General features: G+C 37.6%; 1 protein-coding gene across 1 annotated transcript in view; it reads left to right on the top strand.

Moving 5' to 3' along the window:
- The window catches only part of LOC131529167 (probable E3 ubiquitin-protein ligase HERC1), an 86,327-nt gene that overhangs the window by 11,396 nt on the left and 50,316 nt on the right, over positions 1–24,615 (top strand). Inside the window, 28 exon segments of the mRNA XM_058758724.1 lie at positions 2,143–2,238; positions 2,367–2,552; positions 3,634–3,694; positions 3,697–3,944; positions 5,510–5,606; positions 5,927–6,070; positions 7,278–7,405; positions 7,505–7,649; positions 8,581–8,752; positions 9,127–9,261; positions 10,345–10,510; positions 11,848–11,973; positions 12,073–12,294; positions 13,327–13,479; positions 13,672–13,804; positions 14,636–14,827; positions 15,145–15,357; positions 15,456–15,629; positions 17,244–17,355; positions 17,737–17,860; positions 19,196–19,367; positions 20,143–20,440; positions 20,524–20,602; positions 21,022–21,070; positions 22,386–22,624; positions 22,707–22,904; positions 23,058–23,178; positions 24,107–24,347. Of these exon segments, the coding sequence (XP_058614707.1) occupies positions 2,143–2,238; positions 2,367–2,552; positions 3,634–3,694; positions 3,697–3,944; positions 5,510–5,606; positions 5,927–6,070; positions 7,278–7,405; positions 7,505–7,649; positions 8,581–8,752; positions 9,127–9,261; positions 10,345–10,510; positions 11,848–11,973; positions 12,073–12,294; positions 13,327–13,479; positions 13,672–13,804; positions 14,636–14,827; positions 15,145–15,357; positions 15,456–15,629; positions 17,244–17,355; positions 17,737–17,860; positions 19,196–19,367; positions 20,143–20,440; positions 20,524–20,602; positions 21,022–21,070; positions 22,386–22,624; positions 22,707–22,904; positions 23,058–23,178; positions 24,107–24,347 (4,424 nt within the window).

The following is a 24,615-nucleotide window of genomic DNA, read 5'->3' as shown; positions in this document are numbered from 1 at the left end:
CTCTAATATAGAAAGCTGTGCCTCTTTCAAATGCAGAGAGGGTATAGGGTTACTGCGCTGAGGCTAGGCTAACACTTTCCTCCATTTGTTCATCCCTCCCTCGGCACTTAAAGCAAATCATTGTTGCTAATTGCTACTGATAATACATTACGGCCATACAGTAGTTTACCATTATTCTGTATTCCTCTCATGGAGGGTAGGAATGATTTGAACATTTCTCCTTGTTCTAAATAAGATTGTGGCTTTCATTTGACCGGGAGCTCTTGGCTGTCTTCCCAGCTCTGAAAGCCGCCTGAGCCACACCAGACCTGCCATGTGCCGTGCTCTAATTTATTCATGTCTTAATCAATGGGAAATATGTCTACTTCAAGGCTTTAGTGCTTGAAGTTCAACAGAACTTGTTCCCTGTACTAAAGGAACTGTTTGTTTAAAGATTTTCCTACTCCTGAGTACCAAGTTAATTCGTTCTCTGAAACGCTAGCTGGTTAAGTACATTGGTGAGATGAAACCAGAGACTATCTTCTCAGTCTTCAATCAAAACATAATAAATTAATTTCCTTTCATGCTAATGTCACCTGGGCCACTGGGTAATGCTAACCAATAGACAAATAGTGATTTAGATGTTGCGTTTTAGCTAACTTTGGCGTTCAGGTCACTTTCACCTCACAAATCCTACTCTACGTTTTTTGTATCACTCTATGAATCTTTTGTTTTAATCAATTACAGAAGTGACTTGGGTTGCCGTTTCACTTTGTGTTCATATAATTTAATCGACCATCTGAATGGGTGGTGTTAGAGAATTTAAAAACATAAATGCATGCTTTTATTTTAGAATCTTATTAACCAGCCATTACCAAGATGTCTTGGAAAGAGTCCATATTTGGAACACATTGCGTCCTATTCTAAGCATTATGTTTACCCTATCCATTTCTTAATGCATGCTATTGATCTGATTGTGAACGGTTTATTTGTGCATATGTTTACTTTCTTTTCCAATTTGCTCTGACCTCATAATTCTTAAAGGAATAGTTCACCCAAAAATGACAATTTTGTCATCATTTACTCACCCTCATGTCGTTCCAAAATTGTATGAGTTTAATTTTTATGTTGAATATAAAAGAGAATATTTTGAAGAATGCTAGTAATCAACCAGTTAAAGGGATAGTTCACCCAAAAATGAAAATTTGATGTTTATCTGCTTACCCCCAGGGCATCCAAGATGTAGGTGACTTTTTCTTCAGTAGAACACAAATGAAGTTTTCTCCCACACAATCGTTGGGAGAAAAAAAAACATGCACAGACAAATCCAAATTAAACCCTGCGGCTCGTGACGATACATTGATGTCCTAAGACACGAAACAATCGGTTTGTGCGAGAAACTGAACAGTATTAATATAATTTTTTTACCTCTGATAATACCTCTGGCTTAAATTTGGATGTGTGTGCATGTTTTTTTTTCTCCCAAAGATTGTGTGCCCATTGACTGGCATAATAGGACTGACAGACTGCAACAGCTTCAGTTAAAAATCTTTGTTTGTGTTCTACTAAAGAAACAAAGTCACCTACATCTTGGATGCCCTGGGGGTAAGCAGATAAACATAAAATTTTCATTTTTGGTTGAACTATCCCTTTAATGGTCCCCATCGACTTCTATAGTTTTTCTTTTCCTACTATGGAAGTCAATGGGGACCAACGTCTGTTTCGTTCTTCAAAATTCTTCAAAATATCTCTCTTTGTGTTCAACATAAGAAAGAAACGTATACAGGTTTGGAACAACATGAGGGTAAGTAAATGATGACCAAATTTTCATTTTTGGATGAACTGTACCTTTAATCATTAATTCAACAACCAATTGATAGAAACAAGCCCCCACCCTACAATTTTTTTATTTTATTTTTTAATAATCTATTTTACTCAGCTTTACATCATAACATGGGAGAAAGGATCTGTCTCTTCTTTCATTATATTCTGAAATTTTTTTTGGCCGTGGTTAGGCACAATGAATAAAAAACTTGATCACATAGAGGTCTCAGTAGCATACAGTAAGTATGCTACTAATTTTATTGGTTCTACCATACTTCAATTAGCCATAGATATTGCAGCTGCTAGTATTATTGGGTTTAATTTGTTTGTTTGTTCCAGGCTGTTCGTGGTGAATCCGTCAATACTCAGGTGCTGAAGAAGGATGCAGATGGACTCTGTAGCCTCTCACATGTTGCTCTTTGCCTCTTTGAAGAGGTGTGTTTGTGCAAATAAACCTACAAGTGTTCTGTAATATACAGTGTTATTAGAAATTTGTCAAGCTTTGTCTTCTATGACTCTTATAAAGCAAATCTTTAATCCGTGTGTGTGTGTGTGTGTTGTAGATCTGCATCCTGGCCTCTAACTGCCTGTGCTCATGCAGCGCGGGCTCTTCCTCTTCCTCCGGCTCGGAGAATGATGCTGTCATGGTGTACGTGTGGGGCAGCAACAGCAGCCATCAGCTCGCCGAGGGAACGCTGGAGAAGATTTTACAGCCCAAACTGGCTCAGGGCTTCAGCGATGCACAAATGGTTTGTGTGGGTTTATGTTACTCAAGAGTATTGAAAATCCAAATAACTGGAAGCCGTCATGAAGCTAACATTAGTTCCAACAGAAACAGCACGAGGAGGAGACAGATCTCTCCAAGAAAAATTTAATGAGAGAGATCGCAATGCTCAATTTGACAGTTTTACAAAAAAGCTTTTAATTAAAAGGTCCCATTTTTCAGTCTGGTCTGTAAGCTCATTCATATTAGATGGACAAAACTGGAAAACACTCCAATTTTCAAATTACGGAGGACTTTGGTTCCACTTTCCTGTATGACAGAAAAAAATAGAAGATTTAAATTACATTGTTAGCTGCGTGAGATGCATCCTATAGGGATAATTTTATTTATTTATTTATTTTTTAATTTGTAAAATGATTTCATTAAATATCCATATTAAAATATATTTTCATATTTGCTTTTTTTTATTTTTCAGTTCTATTTTACATTTAAACATTTTTTTTATTTACAGATTTAAGAGGTGACAAGAAGTGATAGGGAGAAAAAGGGGTGGGATCTGTAAATTTATTTATTTGCATGCTAAATTTTTGTTTTCTGTAAAATGATCAAATTAAATATGCATACTGAAATTTGAAAATATAAGGGCATATTTTGTCTAATTTTAAAGGGCATAGGTTTAATTTCTATATATATTTTTTTTTTATATTTTTTAAGCTTTATTTAATGTAAGATTTTTGTGCCATTTATTACAGCTTTGAGGCCACAAGAATTTATTTAGTTAGATATTTTAACAGTATATACTTTATAATGCAGTCAGTTTCATATTTGTTACTGACTGCATTATAAATAATAATAGACCATCTTATTAAACTAAATTTCGTTGTTTCCTCTCTAACTAACAGAGTATGTGTTGTGCAAAGACTAATTTGAAGTCTCTGCTATTTAATATAGACAAGTCTTTTCATTATTATTGAGAAATGCAATTTGGAAAACAGCAGCCACATCTTAATAAACTGTGCCCTTTCACTAATACAGTTTAGACAATCTCTATCACGGTGATTCAATTTACTTGGCTCTAAACGGTACTCTTCTCTTTCCACCTGCAGATTGAGGCAGGCCAGTACTGCACGTTCTCTGTATCTGCAGATGGTGCAGTGAAGGCTTGTGGAAGGGTAGTTATGGGCGGCTGGGACTGGGAGACTCTAATAACCAGTCAATGCCCAAGAAGCTGGTTCTGGAGCCGCCTCGTACCATGAGGAAGGTGTCGTCTTCCAAGGGATCAGACGGACACACGCTGGCTGTCACGGCGGAGGGAGAGGTGTTCAGCTGGGGAGACGGAGATTACGGCAAACTGGGCCACGGGAACAGCGCCACACAGAAATACCCCAAGATTATACAAGGCCCGCTGTTAGGAAAGGTGAGAGAGTTTGTTTTCTACATGCAGAAGTTATTATTATTTGTATGTTTGGATGTGAGTGTGATTGAAAGCATTTCCCTGAGCTCTTTTGACTCGGATCAGTAGATAACATTCCAGAACACCCTAACACCCACCTAGCAACACCATAGAAATGAAATACACCTTAGCCATCCTCCAGAACACTCTAGCAAACACACAGCAGTGTCCTAGCAAAAAAAACAACAACTGCATCATAAACTGCATAGCTTCATGCTGAAATCACTGAAGACCCTAGCAACCATATAGCAACAACCTGGAAACCACATAGCAATATCCTAGTGACTGTATAGCAACATGATAAAATCACTCAGAATATAGAATGTATACACCCAGCAATAACCTGTAACACCACTGTATGATCCTAGCAAATCAAGAACACAATCAAAACTGCATAGCAATCACCCAGAACAGTCTAGCACCCACCCAACAATTCCCTAGCAACCACAACACCCTAGCGACTGCATTGCCCTAGCAAACCCAGAAAACCTAGAAACAACATACAAATGTGTTCGTAAACACAAAACACTCTAGCGACCGAATAGCAACATGCGAAAAACCCTAGAAACCATATAGTAACACCCTGGCAACACCATAGAAGCATCTTAACATCACCAGAGCACAATAGAAACTACACTAGCAACCACATAGCGATGCCCTAGCAACTGCATAGCACTATTCTAAAATCAACCAAGACACCCTAGAGACCACATAGCAATGCCCTAACAACCTCTGAATTTCCCAGCAACAACGTAACATGCTAAAATCAATCACATCACCCTAGCGACCAGATAGAAATGCCTTAGCAACCACGGAACACCCTAGCAGCTGCATTGCAACATTCTAAAAATCAATCAGATCACCCTTGCAACCACATATCAAAGACCCAGCAACCCATGAATGTCATAGCAGCAACATGCTAAAAATCACTCACAACAATATAGCAACCACATAGCAATGCCTTAGCAACCACAGAACACCCTAGCAACAACATAATGTGTTAAAAAATCAACCAGGGGTGCGTTTCCCAAAAGCATCGTTAGCTAACTATGGTCATTAATTCCATTGAACTCTATTGGTAACGACGGAACTTGCTACCATAGTTGCGTTTGGGAAACGCACCCCAGATCACTCTTGTGACCACATAGCAAAGCCCTAGCAACCCATGAATGCCATAGCAACAACATGTTAAAAATAAATCAGAACAATCTAGCAACCACATAGCAATGCCTTAGCAACCACAGAACACCCTAGCAACAACATAACGTGTTAAAAATCAACCAGATTGTTGGCACCAGTAGCCTCGTGGGCAGCGCACCAACAAGTAGCGCCGTTGCACTTCAGGCGTCCCAAGTTCGAGCCCCGGCTCGTGGACCTTGTTAAAAATCAGTCGGATCACCTTAGCAACTGCATAGCATTGCCCTAGTAACGACAAAACACTCTAACATCCACTAATATTTCAGAAAAATGTAACAAATCTCATCATTGCATTTGTCAGAGTGTGTGAGTTTCCTGTGTGTGTATTGCAGATGGTGGTGTGTGTGTCTGCTGGATACAGACACAGCGCAGCGGTGACTAATGATGGAGAGCTTTACACCTGGGGGGAAGGCGACTTCGGTCGACTCGGTACATCATTCTCCTCTTACAGACCATCAACATCACTAAACACACACACACACACACCTGAGGCCTGAGGATCTATTCTCAGATGTAGTGTTGTCAGTGAAATACAATTCACTATTGATTTCTGGGAGTTGGTTTTTATGGTTTGAATGACTGCTGTGCATAGTCCACACTGCTCAGAGTTTGCTCTTTTTAATCCACAGAGAAATAATTTGCCAGGCAGTCGATGGGACGCCTGAGCCCTCAGACTGAGTCAGACTGTTGTGTCAGAAGTTCTGCCTGTGTGTCTCAGTCTCGTTTTCCTCTGTCTGCCTGTCATGTAGGTCACAGCGACAGTCACAGTCGTAACGTGCCCACTCTGGTGAAGGACATCAGTGGGGTCGGGCAAGTGGCCTGTGGCAGCTCTCACACCATTGCTGTGGCTCAAGATGGACGAATCGTCTGGTCCTTTGGAGGAGGAGACAACGGTATGCTGATGTTTAATTAAAGTGGCCATAGTCTGTAGTATTACATTTTTTTATTTATTTTTTCTCTGTAGAAGTCCACATTTTCCTCTAAAATCAGTTCAATTTCTGATGACCATTTTCATCATCCTCACACATGAAGTGCACTTGGAGGGATGCTAAAATAATCTATTTATCATTTATTTGTTCGTTCGTTCTTTCCATCCATCTCTGTCTGTCTGTCATTATTTATTTGTTTTAATTGTGATTTATTTATTTTTTAGGTATCTACTTATTTTTTAGTTGTTTATCTATCTATCTATCTATCTATCTATCTATCTATCTATCTATCTATCTTTGTCTGTCTGTCTGTCTGTCTCTCTGTCTAACTATCATTTTCAGTTCATTTAATAATTAATTCAAACTAGTGTTGTCAAAAGTACCAACCGCGATACCATTCAGTACTGAAATTTTAAAAACGTCCATTTCCTGCTAAGATTTGTGCGCTGTTGAGCGGATTCTTAAACAGCGCTGATTGGTCATTGTGTTCATGCGCTCAACAGATACACCTGTGATTGGCTTCAATGATCAATGAAGCGCTCGGTGAAGAGCGTGAAGAGATGATCATTGAAGCCAATCACAGACTTATCTGTTGAGCGCGTGAACACAATGACCAATCAGTGCTGTTTAAGGATCCGCTCAACAGCGCTCAAATCTTAGCGGGAAATGGACGTTTTTAAAATTTCAGTACCGAATGGTATCGCGGTTGGTACTTTTGACAACACTAATTCAAACATAATGCATTGCTTTTGTTTACCCTATGGCTATCTGAAAATATATTTTCATGCTTTTTCAAATTAATCGAATAATTTGAATTAAACGGCACAAAAAGGCATAATATTTGACTCAAGTTCTATTTGCCATAACAATTTTAACAGCTATACATAGGAGTTTTGTGGTTTGTTATGGTACATGTGTACATATGAGACAGTAAAGCCGTGTACCCTTCAGAGTGCTCTGCTCTGTATTGTAGCACTATCAGATGTAACATCTGCTGACAGGCTTAAACCTGTTTGAAATAAAGCTGTCGCAAAGAGTTTTCAGAAGGCAAAATATAGAGCCAGTTGTTGAAACAAGTGCAAACACGGCCTCTGAATTAGACGCACCTTAAATTACTATTGTCCATGTTAGAGGCAGTTCTGTTCATGTAAACTCTGTGTTTGTGTTACAGGTAAACTGGGACATGGGGACACAAACCGTGTGTACAGGCCTAAAGTGATAGAAGCCCTACATGGCTTTATTATCAGAAAAGTGTGTGCTGGGAGCCAGTCGTCACTGGCTTTGACATCTGCTGGCCAGGTATACATAACCTCACATATAATGCTGAGCAAATATGTACCGTTATACACCCATATAAATTCTCATGTCTCTGTGTTCTGCTGTGTGTGTGTGTTGCAGGTGTTTGCGTGGGGCTGCGGCTCGTGTCTCGGCTGCGGCTCGTCTGAGACCACCTCACTCAGACCTCGACTGATAGAGGAGCTCAGCATCACTAAAATCATTGACATTTCCTGTGGAGACAGTCACTGTCTCGCTTTGTCTCATGGTAAGAGCTGGAGAAACAAAATGGGAAGAGGAGATGAGAAAATGGTAATAAATAAAATAAAATAAAAAACTGAAATGGATCATTTCTGCTCTGATACTGATAGTGGCAACTTTTGCTCTCTACAAAAGTTTTAGACAAGCTTTTTTTCCCCCTAAAGTAAGTCTACAGAGTTTGATGTGTTTTACACTGCATTTTTAAATTAATTTACAAAAAAATGCATTGCATTAAATTACATCCAATTATTTTATTGAAATTAATTTTATAGAAACTAGAAATTAATTGTTGATCAGTGCTATTTCATTCTTACCTGATATTATTCCTATTATATTTTATTTTTATTTGATTAATTGTATTACAGTATTTATTCATATTTTAAATAATTTATTTTTGTATTTTTATTTTTTATTTTAATGTTTGTTTACATTTAATAGATTTTGCCATTTTATTTTTATACAATTCTATATGGCTTTAATTTATTTTTATTTTAGTTTAAATTTGAGCCATTTTTAAGTACTGCTTATTTATTTCAGTTAGTTACCTAGACAATGTTTATTTTTATTTTTTCAATTTCAATTACAGACAGTTTTTTTTTAATTAATTTTACTTGTAGTTAACAATAACAACAAGGCTTATAGGAATATTTACCAAAAACATTTATAATTTTCATTATTTACTCACCCTCATGTAATTCCAAACAGAAAAGGGTTTTGATAATACAAGAAATGGAAATGGAAAAAAGACACCATAAAAGTAGTACAACTGTACAACTTGTGTGCTATATTCCAAGTTTTCTGAAGCCATCTGATGGCTTTGTATGAGAGAGAAACTGAAATTTAAGTTGTTATGCACTGAAATGTGATTCTCAGATCGATGCTGAATTTAGTTTATTCTAAGAAAATGCTTGAGTAATTTCATTGGTTTGTGTTACAAGAAAACGAGGTGTTTGCTTGGGGCAACAATGCCATGGGGCAGTGTGGGCAGGGCCATACCTCAACGCCAGTCACCAAACCCAAGAAAGTGATTGGTTTAGAAGGGGTGTCAATACAGCAGATTACTGCAGGCACGTCCCACAGCCTGGCCTGGACAGCGGTTCCCACTGACAGGTGAGAAGAGAGAGAAAACTGCATTTCATTAGTTGAGATTTGATGGCTTTTCCACAATGCATGTTCAGTATTTCATTATCTGCATCTCTCATTGTTTATGGATAATGCAAATGGAATAAAAAAAACCCACTTCCTGATCTAAACCCAAACCAAAAACAATTTGTCCTTAAATGAGTTTGAGTCTACAGGATACGGTACCATTCTCATATTCGTTATGCAAATCAAACCCCGTATTGCTCTATTTGGCATGAGTTCCACCGCTAATGTATTAATACAATCGCATTTACATTTTCCATTGTTCACAGCTGTTCAGTTGCTTTGTTTTCCTGACAGGACCGAGTGTGAATTATCAATGTGTGTTTGTGTGCTGGCAGGCAGCTGGTGGCTTGGCACAGGCCGTTTTGTGTGGATCTGGAGGAGAGCACGTTTACATACCTGCGCAGTTTCCTGGAGCGTTACTGTGATAGTATCAGTGGGGACACACCACCTGCACCTTTCCCCTCTAAGAGGTAAAAACCTAGCACCAACCCACCCAGATTTACAAATGATGGATTGTGATTTGCACCACAAACGATTAATCAAAAATATGTGCAGCATAATGTGTATATATAGAGGCACAGAGTGTCAGATATTGCTGTTTTAAAAGCAAATCATGCTACAAATCTTGTTCTTTGATGGGTAGGTATGTGGACAGATGCAGGGTGAGAAATTTAAATATATTTATTCATTTGAATTAATTTTATTTGTTTCTTTTTATTTTAAGATTTTTTTCTACTTTTTCTGATTTAGTTTGTTATATTTTGAGTTTATTATTATTATTTTTTTTAATTATAACATTAAAAATGTTATATTTTATAAAATGGAGAATAAAATGCCATTTCTTACTATGGATGGATGCTTCAAACATGCCAATCTGATTCATAGACATTTGCAATGTCAGATGTCAGTAGTTTACATCTGTCAACTGCAAGCTTTAAGATTACATAAAAGCTGTCATACAGATTATATAATATCGTAGATCTTTTCCTGCTGAGGCCTCAAGATGGTAAGTGATGTATGTTGACCTTGAGGTCAGAACATTTAATTCTGTGCCAGTATCTGCAAAGAAAGAGAGAGTGTGCATCAAATGTCTTGATCCCATTATGTGGAAGCTTCCATAAAACCTTAACTCTTTTTGTTTTGTTTTGTTTTGTTTTATTTAATTTTATTTGAACTCCTCTAACCTCTTAAGTTTCTGCTTCAGCTTTTTACTTTTCTCTCAAGTCACTACATAGCAACCACTATAGCGGCTAAACAACTGCATAGCAGTGCCCTAGCAACCACCTAGCACACCTTAGCATTGTGGCAGAGAGTTTTGCATAGGCAAGCAAGAATTCTGGTTTATCGGAGTCAATGTCAGCTGCTGAAAGACACTCATATAGCAGGAATATCACACACACACACAGCCGCAGGGTAACTGGCGGAAGCCCATAACCGTCTCCATGCCTACAGGGATGGGGTCAGAGCAGCATATGGCCTGGCACTCGGTAAAGGTCACTCTAGACTTCTCATCTTTAAACTTCTCACTCTCATCCTCTCTGTTTCTTCTCCAGGGAACATCACCAGTTTGTGTTGTTGTGTATGAAACTCTTGTCCATCCACCTGTCGTTGGCCCATGCAGGGGGAACAGGGGCCACAGTGCTGGGTGCTCAGGGTCGGCCCCTCAGGAACCTGCTCTTCAGACTCATCGACTCTAATGTACCAGACTCCATACAACAGGTCTGCTGTGAAACACTGGGCTTCAGTGTGTTTTAGTTGTACTTTTTCTGCATTATATGCTACCTTAGTATCGCTTACATTTATTGGTTTTGCATATTTTCGGAATAATTTGCATATGTTTACATTTACAATTTACATATACAAATGCTACAATTTTCAAAATTTGTAGTTTTTTACTTTTTTGTTATCAAGAAAGCATTAAATTGATTACGAGTGACAGTAAAGACGTTTAAAATTCACAAAAGATGTCTTTCAAATAAATGCTGTTCTTTTGAACTTTCTATTCATCACAGTTTTCACAATAATATTAAGCAGCTGTTTTTTGTAACTGTTTTCAACATTGATAGTAATAAGAAATGTTTCTAGAGCTTTAGCTTTGCCACTACAGGAATAAATTACATTTTAAAATATATTAAAATAGGAAAGAGGTATTTTAAATCATAATAATATTTCACAATATTATTCTTTTTATTGTATTTTTAATCAAATAAATGCAGCCTTTATGAGCATACGAGACTTCTTTCTAAAACCATACCGACCCCAAACTTTTGAACAGTAGTTTAATTTTTTTCCCCCTTAAATTTTAAATCTGAAGAAACAAAGCTTGCAGGAAATGCTGAATAGTTATGAATATCTATTTCGTTATGTGATTTATTGTGCTCTTTGGAAAATTATACTTGGCAAGGCATATGTTACTTATCAGTAGCTGTGTTTTCATCCAAGTTGCTAATTTAATTTATGCATGACAATGAAATATTGCAATAAATAAATATATAAAAGTAAAAATAATTTGTGAATGAAGAACGTTGTTCAAAATAACAAAACTGCTCTTTTTGAGGGGAACTGGTGTAAAATAGTAATTGTAGCCATTGTGAAAGCTACTGACTCTTTTATTAAACATAATAAATTGCATATTTTATTACATTTTACTTTTAAATATAATTTCTTTCTGCCTCAAGTAAGCTTTGTTTGAGTAATATCTTTATTATAGGTACATTTTTTTTTTAAATTTGTTTCCATACAGCATTTTTAAGGCTCAAAACAGATATTTAGTTTAATAAAAAACTAACTGTACAATCTATCATTTCTGGCATCAGTACAAAACAGTAAACAACTAAAGCAAATCAGAAAGCTTGCTGGAGTTCTGCCCACATGTTAAAAACTCTAAGATGATGGAATCTGTTGGCTCTGTTTTCTCTTTGAGGGTGTTTGCAGGGGACACGACTTTTCACAACCTTCAAAAGTTCAGTGTAACTTTTTGACTGAATCATCTGTCAGAATGCCAGCATATGAGTCATTCCTACACAATAATAATTAATTTTTGTTTGTGTGTTGAGGCGGTAATGAGCACGCTGTCCATCGGAGCATCTCTGTTGCTGCCTCCTCTCAGGGAGAGAACGGAACTGCTGCACTCGCTGTTACCACAGGGTCCAGAGAGCTGGGAAAGCCTCTCTAAAGGACAGGTACGCAAACACGACAATATTAAAGTCTGGCACATATATCAATATTTGCTGAGAAACCCCTGCTGTTCCTCTAATGATTCTGTGATATTGCTATTACAGCGTCTACAGCTGGACATGGTGCTGAACAGCCTGCAGGAACAGAGTCACGTGGCGTCCCTTCTGGGATACAGCTCACCTGGGGAGCTGAGCGCAGGTCTGGCACTGCCGCCCACCCCTGACCGCCCCACAGGAAGCGTTAGCTCAGGCTCAGAAGCTCCAGACCAACTCCACCTGGCTGAAGTGCTCTTGAAGACCTTGCTGCTCAGCATCGGTTTCTATACGGTCAGTTCGACAGGTGTTTAGATTGACAGACACAAAGCTTCAGTTGATTTGAATTTAAATGAGCATATTCATTTGCATCTTTCCCAAATACTTAATAATTACAGGTTATTCCTGTGCTGGTTTAGGAAATTACATCTGCTTTTAAATCTGGCATTTGATAAACTGGCACTTATAAAGCTGGCATTTGGACCCCAATCTACATCTTGGACCTCTTTTAGAAACTTTTTTTAAATTAAATTAACTTTTTTTTTGAATTTATATATAAGAATATGATATTAAATAATATATAATTGACAATATATTTAATACATAATATTTTATAATATACATTACTGTTATTCATGTCCTTTTTGACAGACCAAGGCTGCATTTATTTGATCAAAAATACAGTAATATTGTGAAATATTATTACAATTTAAAATGCCTGTTTTCTATTTTAATATATTATAAAATATATTTTATTCCTGTGATGGCGAAGCTGAATTTTCAGCATCATTACTCCAGTCTTCAGTATCGCATGATCCTTCAGAAATCATTCTAATATGCTGATTTGATGCTCAAGAAACATTATCAATATTAAAAACATGAAAATATTTTTGTGGAAACCACATTATTTTTTTTATGATTCTTTGATGTATAAGAAGTTTAAAATAACAGCATTTATTTGAAATAGAAATCTTTTGTAACATTTTAAATGTTTTTACATGCATCCATGCTGAATAAGATTAAAAAAAAATCTTACTTGGTCCAAAGTTTTGAATGGTAGCGTATAATAATACTAATTTAATTTAATAATTTATGTATGCAAAAATTTAAACCTGTTTCTAATACTTCCTACACAGGAATTGCTTGTAGGAAAAGCCAATCAACTGAGATGTTTTGATGTATTTAATTACGTATATAAAATTACAAATAAAATTATAAAAGGGATTTAATATGTGGTTATATTTTAGAAAACCTTTAAAAAAATCAAAACACAAATCATAACATGTTCTCCTCTCCGTTCTTTCTGTTCCCTGTTTGTTCATGCAGGAGCGTGCGTTTGGCGAACTGGAGAAGAACAGTGATAAACAGCGGTTCAGTCAGTCCCAGAAACAGACGGAGGCGCCATCACACTTCCACCACCTGCTGTCAGCCCTTCACAGACACCTGCTGGCCCACTGCTACATCCACACCGGCGCTGAGGTACAACAGTGACACATTACCTGTTAAAACCCACTCCAAATGATAGCTCCCACAGGCTGCCAGTTGCAGTGGTTATGCATTGTAGTTTTAAGAAATAAAATGCTGTTGTGTGAGCATGTTTAGTCAAAAATTCTTGTTCCAGGACCCAGAGGTGGAGGCGGTCTGCATAATAAGTGTTTGTTTGTTGTGTAGGATGACAGTAGCGTGGTGCTGCTCAGTAAGCACCTGTGCCTACTGCTGCCTTACGCAGCCGAGACCTTCAGGAGATCCACCATTCTGCTTGAGGAGAGCACACTGGACAAACACGTCATCAAGAAACTACACAGTAAGAACACGCATAATGTGCCATCCATCCATCCGTCATCCCCCTAATGTAGCCATCCATGCAGTGATTCAGCCATCCATATACCTAGCAATCCATCAGTCCATCCATCCTTCCATCTCTCCATCTATACATCCATTTATGTACTGTAGTTGTCCATTTTTCTGTCTATTTGTTCATCCATAGATCCAACCTTCTGACCACCTATCCCTCCATTAAAGTACACTTCCGTCCATCTCTCCATTTATCCCTTTGTCTATTTATGTAGCCATCCATCCATCCCTCATTCCTCAATCCATCTATTCATCTCTCCATCTATACCTTTGTCCATGTAGCCATCCATCTCTCCATCCATCCCCATTCATCAGTTTATCCATCTATCTATCCCTTTGTCTATTTAACCATCATTCATTCATCCATCCATCTATCATCCATCTATCCACCCCCCATCTGTCAATCCATTTATCCATCCTTCCATCCATCCATTAATCTTATCTATCCTTCTGTTCATCCATCCCTCCATCCGTTTATGTAGTCTCCTATTCATCCATCCATCGATCCATTAGTCCATCCATCTCTCTATCCATCCCTCCATCTATTTATGTAGCCACCCGTCTATCCATCTATCAGTCCATCCATCCATTTATGTAGTTATCCATTTGTCCATCCATTCATCCTTCTGTTTATCCATCCCTCCATCTATGTATGTAGCCATCCGTCTATCCCTACATCCATCTGTTAGTCCATCCATTTATCTTGCCTTCCATTCCTCCAATCATGGGAGCCCTGTGATCCGACCAGACCCAGTGTATTGAGTTATGTGTTTCTCTATAGCTGTGCTGTTTGGTTCAGTGGCGGGCAGTCTGCTGTGTCAGGTGATGTACTCTCTGCTCCTGTTGCCATTGGCTGTGGTCAAACCCCTCCTTCCTCACCTGCTCACTCTGCTTGAACATCTCAACGAGCTCAACTGTTACCTGCCCAACACTGCGCACCTGGAGGACATGGAGCTGGAAGGAACCTCAGAAGGTAAGGACCAGAATGATGTATTTCTGTCATTCTCGGAAAACGTTCCGAATACCTTTTAATGCATTGTTTGACATTCAAATGTTTCAAAAACAACTTAATCATTAACAAATGACAGATCGTCAAGAAATTTACTAAGAGAGACACAGTACTGCCAATTACACATTCCTGCTTCTACTGGGCTAACCGAGACTTGCCATAGCACTTGCATAGTATAGCTCTTTTGTTGGTTTTGATTGCTTCTGTTGTGGTCATTTGTATGTCGCTTTGGATAAAAGCTTCTGCTAAATGACTAAATGTAAATGTACTTCCTATTGCAGAGGCATCTGAAACCTCTGAGCCAATCACAGTGCCAGAGTCAGAAGACTGGGCGTGGCTACTAGACCTGGAGAGGTCTGTGGCTCTTGCCATTGGCCGATGCCTGGGAGGTATGCTTCAGGGCCCACCCCCTTCCCTCCAGGAGAAGACAGTAGAGTTCTGGCTGTGTAACCCTCTCCTGAGAAACGGGCTGGAGATAGACTTTGAACAGCTGGGTAATGACCTGCCACCAGGAGGCAGCAACTTACTGTTTATGTTATGTGTTATGAACACACACATAAATAAATACTCATCTGTGTGTGTTATCCTATAGACTGGGCAATGGGTTGGCTGACTGAGGCCGTGTTCATGGGTTGTGGAGAAGTGAAACTAGCCGAGCTGCGGCTGTCGGAAGAGAACACAACGCTAGTGGAACTCGCTCTTGGCTCCCTGCGAGAACCTGCCAGCGCCCTCTGGAGGAAGATGAAGGAGTATGCGGCGAGTCGAGGTAAGAGAGGGGCAGGATTTATTAAAGTGTGTAGAATATGAAAAGAATGTAAAAAATATTGCAAGACATTTATTTACATACTTTTTTGGCACCAAATACTTAGAAAAGTGGCTTTTCCACCAGAGGAACATTTTCATAGTATCTATTACCATACAGGGCTTGACAATAAGGAGGGCACGATGGCCCGATGGATGTTAATTTAAAAATTCAAGCGATTTAAAAAGCATTTGGGCGCAAAAGACAACTCCTATCAGTACAGCTTCGTGTCTGACACTCGCGAACCGCCTGAACGGGCAAATACATACAAAAGTATGTCAAAATACCCCTCTTGGAAAGTAACTTGATTAATTTATATTGAATTTATACACTGGAGTACAGATGCACTGATCGACCGAACATTTTTTGTTTTATTTTAGAGCATCTTCTGTTCCGTGCTTGCACACAAACTGCACTTCAATCATTTTCCCAAATGTCATTTGTGTGGAAATATCACGTTGTTATTATAATTAGTCTGTAAACGGCAGTTAACAGAGGCCAGAGATGAAGACGGACACAAAGAGGAGAAAATACTGTAGCACTAGCAGGCAGAACAAGATCACTGTTCACCATGCGCGAAATATAGGAAGAAAATTCAAATATTGAATTTAATATGAACGTGTTTCTGAGGGGAAATTACTGTTTTCAGAAATGGCGTTTTCTTTTCATCTTGTCTCCTTATAATGTGCTGCTATGTTTACAGCGGTAACTAAGGAAACGCTGTATCACTGTTCCATGAGCGCCGCCTGCTGTCAGAGAGAGGAACTGCGTCTCATTGATGTTCCTGTTTAGCGCCGATGTTTTATGTAACGTTAGCATAATTTCACAAAGCTAAAGTCAGGCCGTTCTGTTTTTGCTTCAGATTTTGAAATTATACTGTCTAACATAAATCAAACATTGCACTTTTTTTTTTTTTTGTGGATTAATCCATGATTAAAATGTAGTGGCTGCTTCTAATTTCAAATTGCTATGAAAAATCAAGGTGCAACACAGAGTGAAGAATATTCAAATGTTATTTTATGTGATTTATTTTTTATTTTTTTCAATTTCTGTACCTGAACATCTACAAACATAAAAACCTAAAGCATAATTTCATTTCTATGTTTGTGCTATAGGCCTATGTTTAATTGTGCTATTACTTGTAATTTGTTCACTTGTTCTTGTTTACTGGCTGTCACTTGTCTTTAATAATTTTTCAACGTTATATTTGTTTAAAAATTGGAATAGAGAATTGTGAAATTTAATTGATATCTAAAATATTTGTGTCATATAAGCTTATTTATTAGAATACAAGATAACATAGATCAAACACAATGATAACAGCAGCTATTTTATTTTTTGTGGCAGGGCAAGTAAAAATTTGTACCACTGGCCCAACCGTACCAGTAGAAATAATCCTTAGTGTTGATCCCTGCCATAGTATTAAATACATAGATGCCTCATTCAAAGCTGGAATGTGAATCTACCTATACAAATCTATGCTTGTTATAACTATTGGCAGAAATACTTGATTTTATTTGCACCACAAGAACTGTGAACAATCATCATGTATTGACCTTCATGTGTGTTTTTTTGCAGACTGGGACAATAGTGGATCAGTGGGAGACTCTCTGTTAGAGACGGTGTGTCGCTGTAGTTTGGCCGCTCTGCTCAAACATGCCGGCCTTCATGAAGCCTACTGGCAGGATAAGTGAGTGAGATCCACACCTCGCCCTCGTTCTCTCTCTTTACCTAGATCTCTTGAACACCTTTGTCTTCCCACGTCTCCCTTCTGCCATAGTGTAATGAACTCTTTAATTAGTTGACCCAGATTTAATGAATATATGCTCTATTTAAAGAATGACTCTGTATGTGAATATTAAAGTGTCAGTGCCTGTCTCTTTCTGTACTGTGAGAAATCTCACATGATAAATTCCTCAACCATAATGACTCATTTGTGAGAGTGAGAGTTTAGTGAATATGAATTGACAGTCATGAATATCCAGATCAACCTTCTGCAGCAGCAGCAGGGATGAACCAATAGTTTAAACAGTCCATTAATGTGTGTGTGTGTGTGTGTGTTTGACTGCAGATATGAGCCCTGTGAGGTGCTGATTGAAATATATCTGGTGGTGTATAAAATCCGCAGCACTCTGCTGTCTTATAAAGAGAGCATAGGAAACACAACCAGCATCCAAACAACTACCACCAAACAGGTAAAACACATCAATAAAGCAGTCATATATATATATATATATATATATATATATGTATATATGTATGTGTGTGTGTGTGTGTACACTACTGTTCAAAAGTTTTGAATCTGAAGCATTTTCATTTATGCTCTTATGCTCAAGGCTGCATTTATTTGATCAAAAAAACAGTAATATTGTAAAATATTATTACAATTTAAAATAAGTTTTCTATTTTAATATACTTCAAAATATTCTTTATTCCTGTGGTGGAAAAGTCTTTAGTGTCTCGTGATCCTTCAGAAATCATTCTAATATGCTGATTTATTAATGTTGGAAACAGTTGTGCTGCTTAATAATTTTTTGGAACTTGTTTTTCAGAATTCTTTGAATAAAAATTTAAAAAGAACAGCATTTATTCATTTATATAGAAATCGGTCAGTATGTTTTTCTTTTGGAAAGAAATTAATACTTTTATTCAGCAAGGATATGATGATAAAAAGTGATAGTAAGGACTTATATTGTTACAAAAGATTTTCTATTTTGAATAAATGCTATTCTTTTTAACTTTTTTTTTTAATTCATCAGCTGTAAATGCAGCTTTGTCATCAAAGGAATAAATTACATTTTAAAATATATTCAAATAGAAAGCAGTTATTTTAAATGGTAATATTTCAAAATATTACTGTTTTTACTGTATTTTTTATTTAATAATGTAGCCTTGGTGGGCATAAGATACCCTTTGCTTTATTTACTATATTATAGCCTATATTTTATGCACTCATTCTTTAGAAACATGCTAATGAACTTGGGAAGTTTGGCACTAATTTTTGCTACACTTAAAGGGTTGGTTCACCCCAAAATGAAAATTGTGTCATTAATTACTCGCCCTCATGTCGTTCCAAACCCATAAGACCTTCGTTCAGCTTCGGAACACAAATTAAGATATTTTTGATGAAATCGGAGAGCTATCTGACCCTCCATAGACAGCAACGCAACTGAAATGTACCTAGGTCCAGAAACGTAGTAAATACATCGGTAAAACAGTCCATGTGACATCAGTGGCTCAACTTCAGTTTTGCGATGCTATGAGAACACTTTGCGGAAAAAAAAATCTTAATTTGTGTTCCAAAGATGAGCAAAGGTCTTACGGGTTTGGAACGACATGAGGGTGAGTAATTAATGACATAATTTTAATTTTGGGGTGAACCAACCCTTTAAAAACAAAATGATATTTAATAAAATATAATATAATGATTTCCCCTACCTCCCAATTTCTTTATGCTGATGCTCACTAACCAGGGACAAAGTAACATTAACCAACATTATCACTGTTACTCTGTGTTTCATCGTGTTCAGGCTTCATTGGGCTCTCAGAGCCCCAGTGAGGAGAGGCAGGAAGTGGGCAGTTCTGGAGAGCAGACAGGAAGAGACACAGATCCCAGCAGCCAGACGCCCCACACAGCCGAACACAACCAGGACGATCCCTTAGAGGAGGAAACGCCCAGCATCAGCAGTATGTACCTGCCGGGTAAACACGCTGCTTTCTGTGTTCTTCCCTCACAGAGCGAGTGTGTGCTTCTGTTGGAATATATACCAGATGTTTCTTTGTCTCAGAATCTGGTCTATTCAACAATCTTAGTGTTGTGCTGTCTAACCCACTTTTTTGGGTTACAGTTCTGAGATTAAATACTTAAAATCATTTATATCCTTTAATTGAATGCTTCACTTGTATTACAATTTATGTAAAAACATTGTCACACAGGACATTTGCAAGTTTTTGATTTCTATTTTTATATGAACATGCACTAGGTTTTTGTCAGGACTTTGCTGTTTTGTTGTTGTTCTAAACAGTTCAACTTTTAAAAAGACATCTTGAGACACCTATTGTCTTATGTATAAACATTTAAGATTGCATGTTATTAATAGATTTATCATGGTCAGTGTAATTTTATTATGGGGTTTTTAATATTTTTTGAATTATTTTGAATTTGATTTTAATTTTATATTTTCGGTTTTCATTTCATTTTTTTGTTTTTTTTAAATTATGTAGGATACATAAACTATATAGTTTTTTGAGTCATTTTGTTTAGTTATTTTGGTACTTATTTTGCCAAGCAATATTTCTTATTCTTTTTAATTATTTTATTTCAAGTAATGAAAATGTTTTAATGATTTAAGTTTTAATTAACCGTAATAACCCTGATCATTTTTGGGATTAATGTGACACTATTGTCTCTAAAATACTCCCTCTGGTGTTGTGTTGTGTAATTGTGAACTATTTGTGTGTGTCCTCCTCCCCACAGAGGTGCTGCAGTGTTTCCTGGCCACCCGTGAGGCCATGCAGCTCCAACAGAACGAGACTGTGTACGAGTCGTCTGGCACTAGCACGTTACCCAGCAGCACTGAGAGCCCCGGGACGCCAGACAGGGAGCCCCCGCAGCGGCCCTGGGACCACCACAGCATCACCGACCAGGGCCTGTCCTTCCCAGCAGCCTGCCACCTGCTGGTCTCACGTTGCCTTTTCCTGCTGCTGGGGGTTCGTGCTGCTTGGCAGGAGGAGAGTGTGTCGTCACAGACGCCCACTGAGAGCAGCTTGGCCAGGTTTGTGTTGTGTGCAATTACAAAACATTTGCATGTGCGGGTGTGAAAAAATCTGAAAGTGATAAATCTCTCTCACAACATAGATCTCCACCCTACTATGAGGCATTAGGAACAAAGATGGAGTTACAATCTTCTTCTGAGAGAAGATTCAGTGAGAGAGAGGTATTTATGTTTCTCATGTTTCCCCCTAGTTCAGCGTTTCCCAATCCCAGTCCTCGTGCCCTCCGCCTTGCATATTTCGTATGTATCTCTTATCACATACGAAGTTTGTTCTATTCGACCATAAGTGCCCTACGAAGTGGATATTACAGGATATTTCACCATGATTCCAGTTTGAGTGTATATGTTCCATTCAAAGTGCATTAAAGTGTGCGAGACGTGAATTTCAATTGTATTTATTTACAGAGGTATATATCTTCTAACGAGCTGGTTATCTGAATCAGGTGTGTTAACGAAGAGAGACATGCAAAATATGCAAAAACGGGGGTGGGGGGGAGGACTGGGATTGGGAACCGCTACCCTAGTTTAATATCAATGAATTAATCTCTTGATTTTGTTATTTGTAATCTGTTTTGTCACAGACACCAGATGAATCTAAAAGCTCCTCAGGGTCTTTCAAAAATAAAATTGGTGAGTGGTGTATGAAGTATTATTTTATTATATGTCTGATCTCACACTTATTGGATCTATTGCATGTTTCATCTCTAACATGACTGATATCGCATGTCTGATCTCACTCATCTGTTGTTTCTAATTTCTCGCGTGTCTTATCTCACATATCATCTAACAAAACTGATCTCTTACATATCTGATCTCAGATATCTTATATATCTGATCCCACACATAGTATATTTGTTGCATCTTTAATCTTTTACCCATCTGATATTGCATGTCCGATCTTTAATATATCTGATTTTTCACATATTTGATATCAACTGTCTTCTCACATTTCTAATTTCTAATGTGTCATCTCCTATGTCTCAGCTGACAAAACTGATCTCTTACATATCTGATCCCAGATATCTTACATATCTGATCTCACACATACTGGATTTGTTGCCTCTTTGATCTTTAACCTGTCTGATCTTTCACATGTCTGATATCAACTGTCTGATCTCACGTTTCTAATTTCTAATGTGTTATCTCACATCTCATTTAACATAACTGGTCTCTCACAGATCTCTTCTGTAAGATTCCTTGTCTGATCTCACATATCTTACATCTTTAATATCTGATCTCGCACATAGTGGGTATTTTGCATCTTTGATTTATTTATTTTTTTACCTGCCTGATCTCAAAGCTCAGTTCTTTGATGAAACTGTTTTTTTCATGTCTGATATCAACTGTCTGATCTTCTGTTTCTCGCATATCATCAAACAAAACTGATCTGTGTTTGTGACCTGTTTCGTCTCACATGTCTGATCCAACATAACTGATCTCACATATTTGATCTTACATGTATGAATACTCGCATCTGATTTCAAATATCTTGTATATCTGATCTCACACATTGGATTTGTTGCAACTTTTATCTTTTACCAGTCTGATCTCGCATGTCAGATCTTTGACATATCTGATGTGATGTATGATTTCTCATTTCTGATTTCTCTCATCTTACATGTCTGATTTCACATATATCAAATAATTAATCTTACATTTACCTGCCTGATCTCGAATATCTGCTCTCTCTCATGTCTGATCTCACACATGCTTGATATCTTGCTTGCCTAATCTCACGTGATCTCTCAGGTCTAATCTGATTTCTGAAATCTTGTCACACATCTGATCCCACACATCTAATCTGATCTCGCATGTCTGATAACTTGCATTGCATTTCTCTCTCTCTCTCTCTCTCTCTCTCTCTTCTTTCACATAAACTATAATCATCAGTTTTAGTTAGCTTAAATATCACACCTCTGAGCTAATCAGCCTTGTTTCTTGCAAGGCCTTCCACTCTGTTCTTTGGGCATCATGAAAGATGCCTGGGAGCGACTGAGACAGTGCATCAGTCCCACTACCGTGCTGTGCCCGGGTGGAGGTGGCACACCCATCCTGGGCCAGGTCTTCCATTTCCTGTGTGGGAGCCTCATTCGAACCTCTTCTCTGGTGGATAAAGATGGAGGTGCACTTGTGGATCCCAAAGCCATCACCATAGCCATGGCACAGCAACACCAAAGAGCTCAGGTGGGATATCCATTGCAGTTCTATTTTAATTTCAATAACTAGATGTAGAGACATCGCAGTTGTTTTCATACCCTCCATCCAGGTTCGTTTGGAGGCCTTGTGTCAGATTTCCTCCTTCCTGTCAGAGATGGAGGAAAAGAGTGTCAGCTCTCTGGCGCCTCCTCGTTTTCCAGGCCTCCTGCAGTCAGTGCAGCTGCAGTTCCTCTCTGGCAGCTTTGGTCTGGGAGCCCCGATCACCAGCAGTCTAACGGCACCTAACAACAAGATTCACCATTACACCGTAAGACACACTGATAATGACATTTCCTCATATACAAATCACAAATTATGCCAAGAAATGATGTTACTGTTGTCTTGACTTGAACATCTCCCTTATATATTAGGCCTGTACTCCTGTTGAAGTATAATGTTTGAAATGTTGGTTTGTGTCTAGGCTGGGACTCAGTCGGCTCCTATCAGTGTTCAGAGGGAGCTACAGTCTGCAGCTCACACGCTGTACCAGCAACTGGTGCGTGTGCTCAGACAGAAAGTGGCACTAGAGAGAGAACAGGCTGGTGTGTAACGCTTCTTACTCGAGCATGTAACATTTGTCTAAATGCACACAAAAAAAGTATTTCATAGAACAGTTTTTTTTTTTTTTTTTAATGTTTATTTTTTGGTCATTTTTAGTTTTATGTAAATACTTAATTTTTTTAAATACTTTTCATATTAATTATGTAAATGCATATAATACAAATAATGAAAATAGTACTGACATTTACATTTAAACCTAAATATTTTATAACTGAAATGTTTTACTAATATAATTGTAATTTTTATTTAGTATAATTTTATATTTATTAGTGCTGTCAAATGATTAATCACATACAAAAGTTTTTGTTTGCATATGTGTGTGTTCTGTGTATATTTATGTGTATATATAAATACACACATACAGTATATATTTTGAAAATATTTACATGTCTATATTCATATAATTTAGATTATAAATAAAAATATTTAATATATAAACAAAACCTATTTTTCTGAAATAAACACATGCATGTATATATTTATATATAAATAAATATACACAACACATACATATACATATATTATGTAAACAAACTTTTATTTTGGATGCGATTAATCGTTTGACAACATTATTTATCGTTATATATTAGCTGCTCATTATTAATAAAAATTAGTGCTAAGTAAATTTAAATTAACTATTTTGTACATTACAGTGCATTTTAATGTTAATAAAATTATAAACTTTATACAGTTCCTACTCTACTATGCAAATGCACTTTTCATATCTTAGTTGGATAAACAAGGAGAATTGGTAATAATAGTGATGTTTATTTTATTTGTATTTTACCATTTAAAATGATTTTTTTTTTTCTGTGATATTGCTTTGTGGTTAAAATTTAGTTTGACTGTACTCTAATAATATGCCAGTTTAATTAAGTAGTGATTTAACATAGATTTGTCTCATTTCAGGCTCTTATCAGCACCTGCTGTTAGCTACAGTCTTCACTCTGAACTTCCACTATCAGCCAGTGGATCTGGTGGTGATAATTAAATGTGGCATCCTGGAGATCTTGTCCACTCTGACTGATAACACCTGTGTGCTGGTGAACCAGCGCTGGCTGGCCGCTTCCATGTCCGGTCACATGCAGCTCGGTGGGGCGGTGAAGCTGGCCGCTGCCAGACTCCTGCAGATATTCGCCATAGCGGCCAGGTGAGATTATAAACTTGATAATTAAATGCAGAACGAGAAAACGCCTCCCATGATATGCTCTGAAACCCTCACATTTTGAAAACTGATGACTTGGAGAATGCCATTCAAAGCATTCGTCTCGCTACATCATAATATTGCTTTAACGTAACAGTTTTGCATAGTACAGAAACTCCAAAACATAATTTCATATGGATGTTTGATGTAAACAAACATCCCTTCTGCCAATAAGAGCAACAGTACATGGCTGCAGACAATCTAGGTTGTACAG

Source organism: Onychostoma macrolepis, chromosome 21 (assembly GCF_012432095.1).
Source record: "Onychostoma macrolepis isolate SWU-2019 chromosome 21, ASM1243209v1, whole genome shotgun sequence".
Classification (NCBI taxonomy): Eukaryota; Metazoa; Chordata; class Actinopteri; order Cypriniformes; family Cyprinidae; genus Onychostoma; species Onychostoma macrolepis.
Note: the sequence above shows the minus strand (reverse complement) of the source record. Positions and strands in the feature narration are given on the sequence as shown.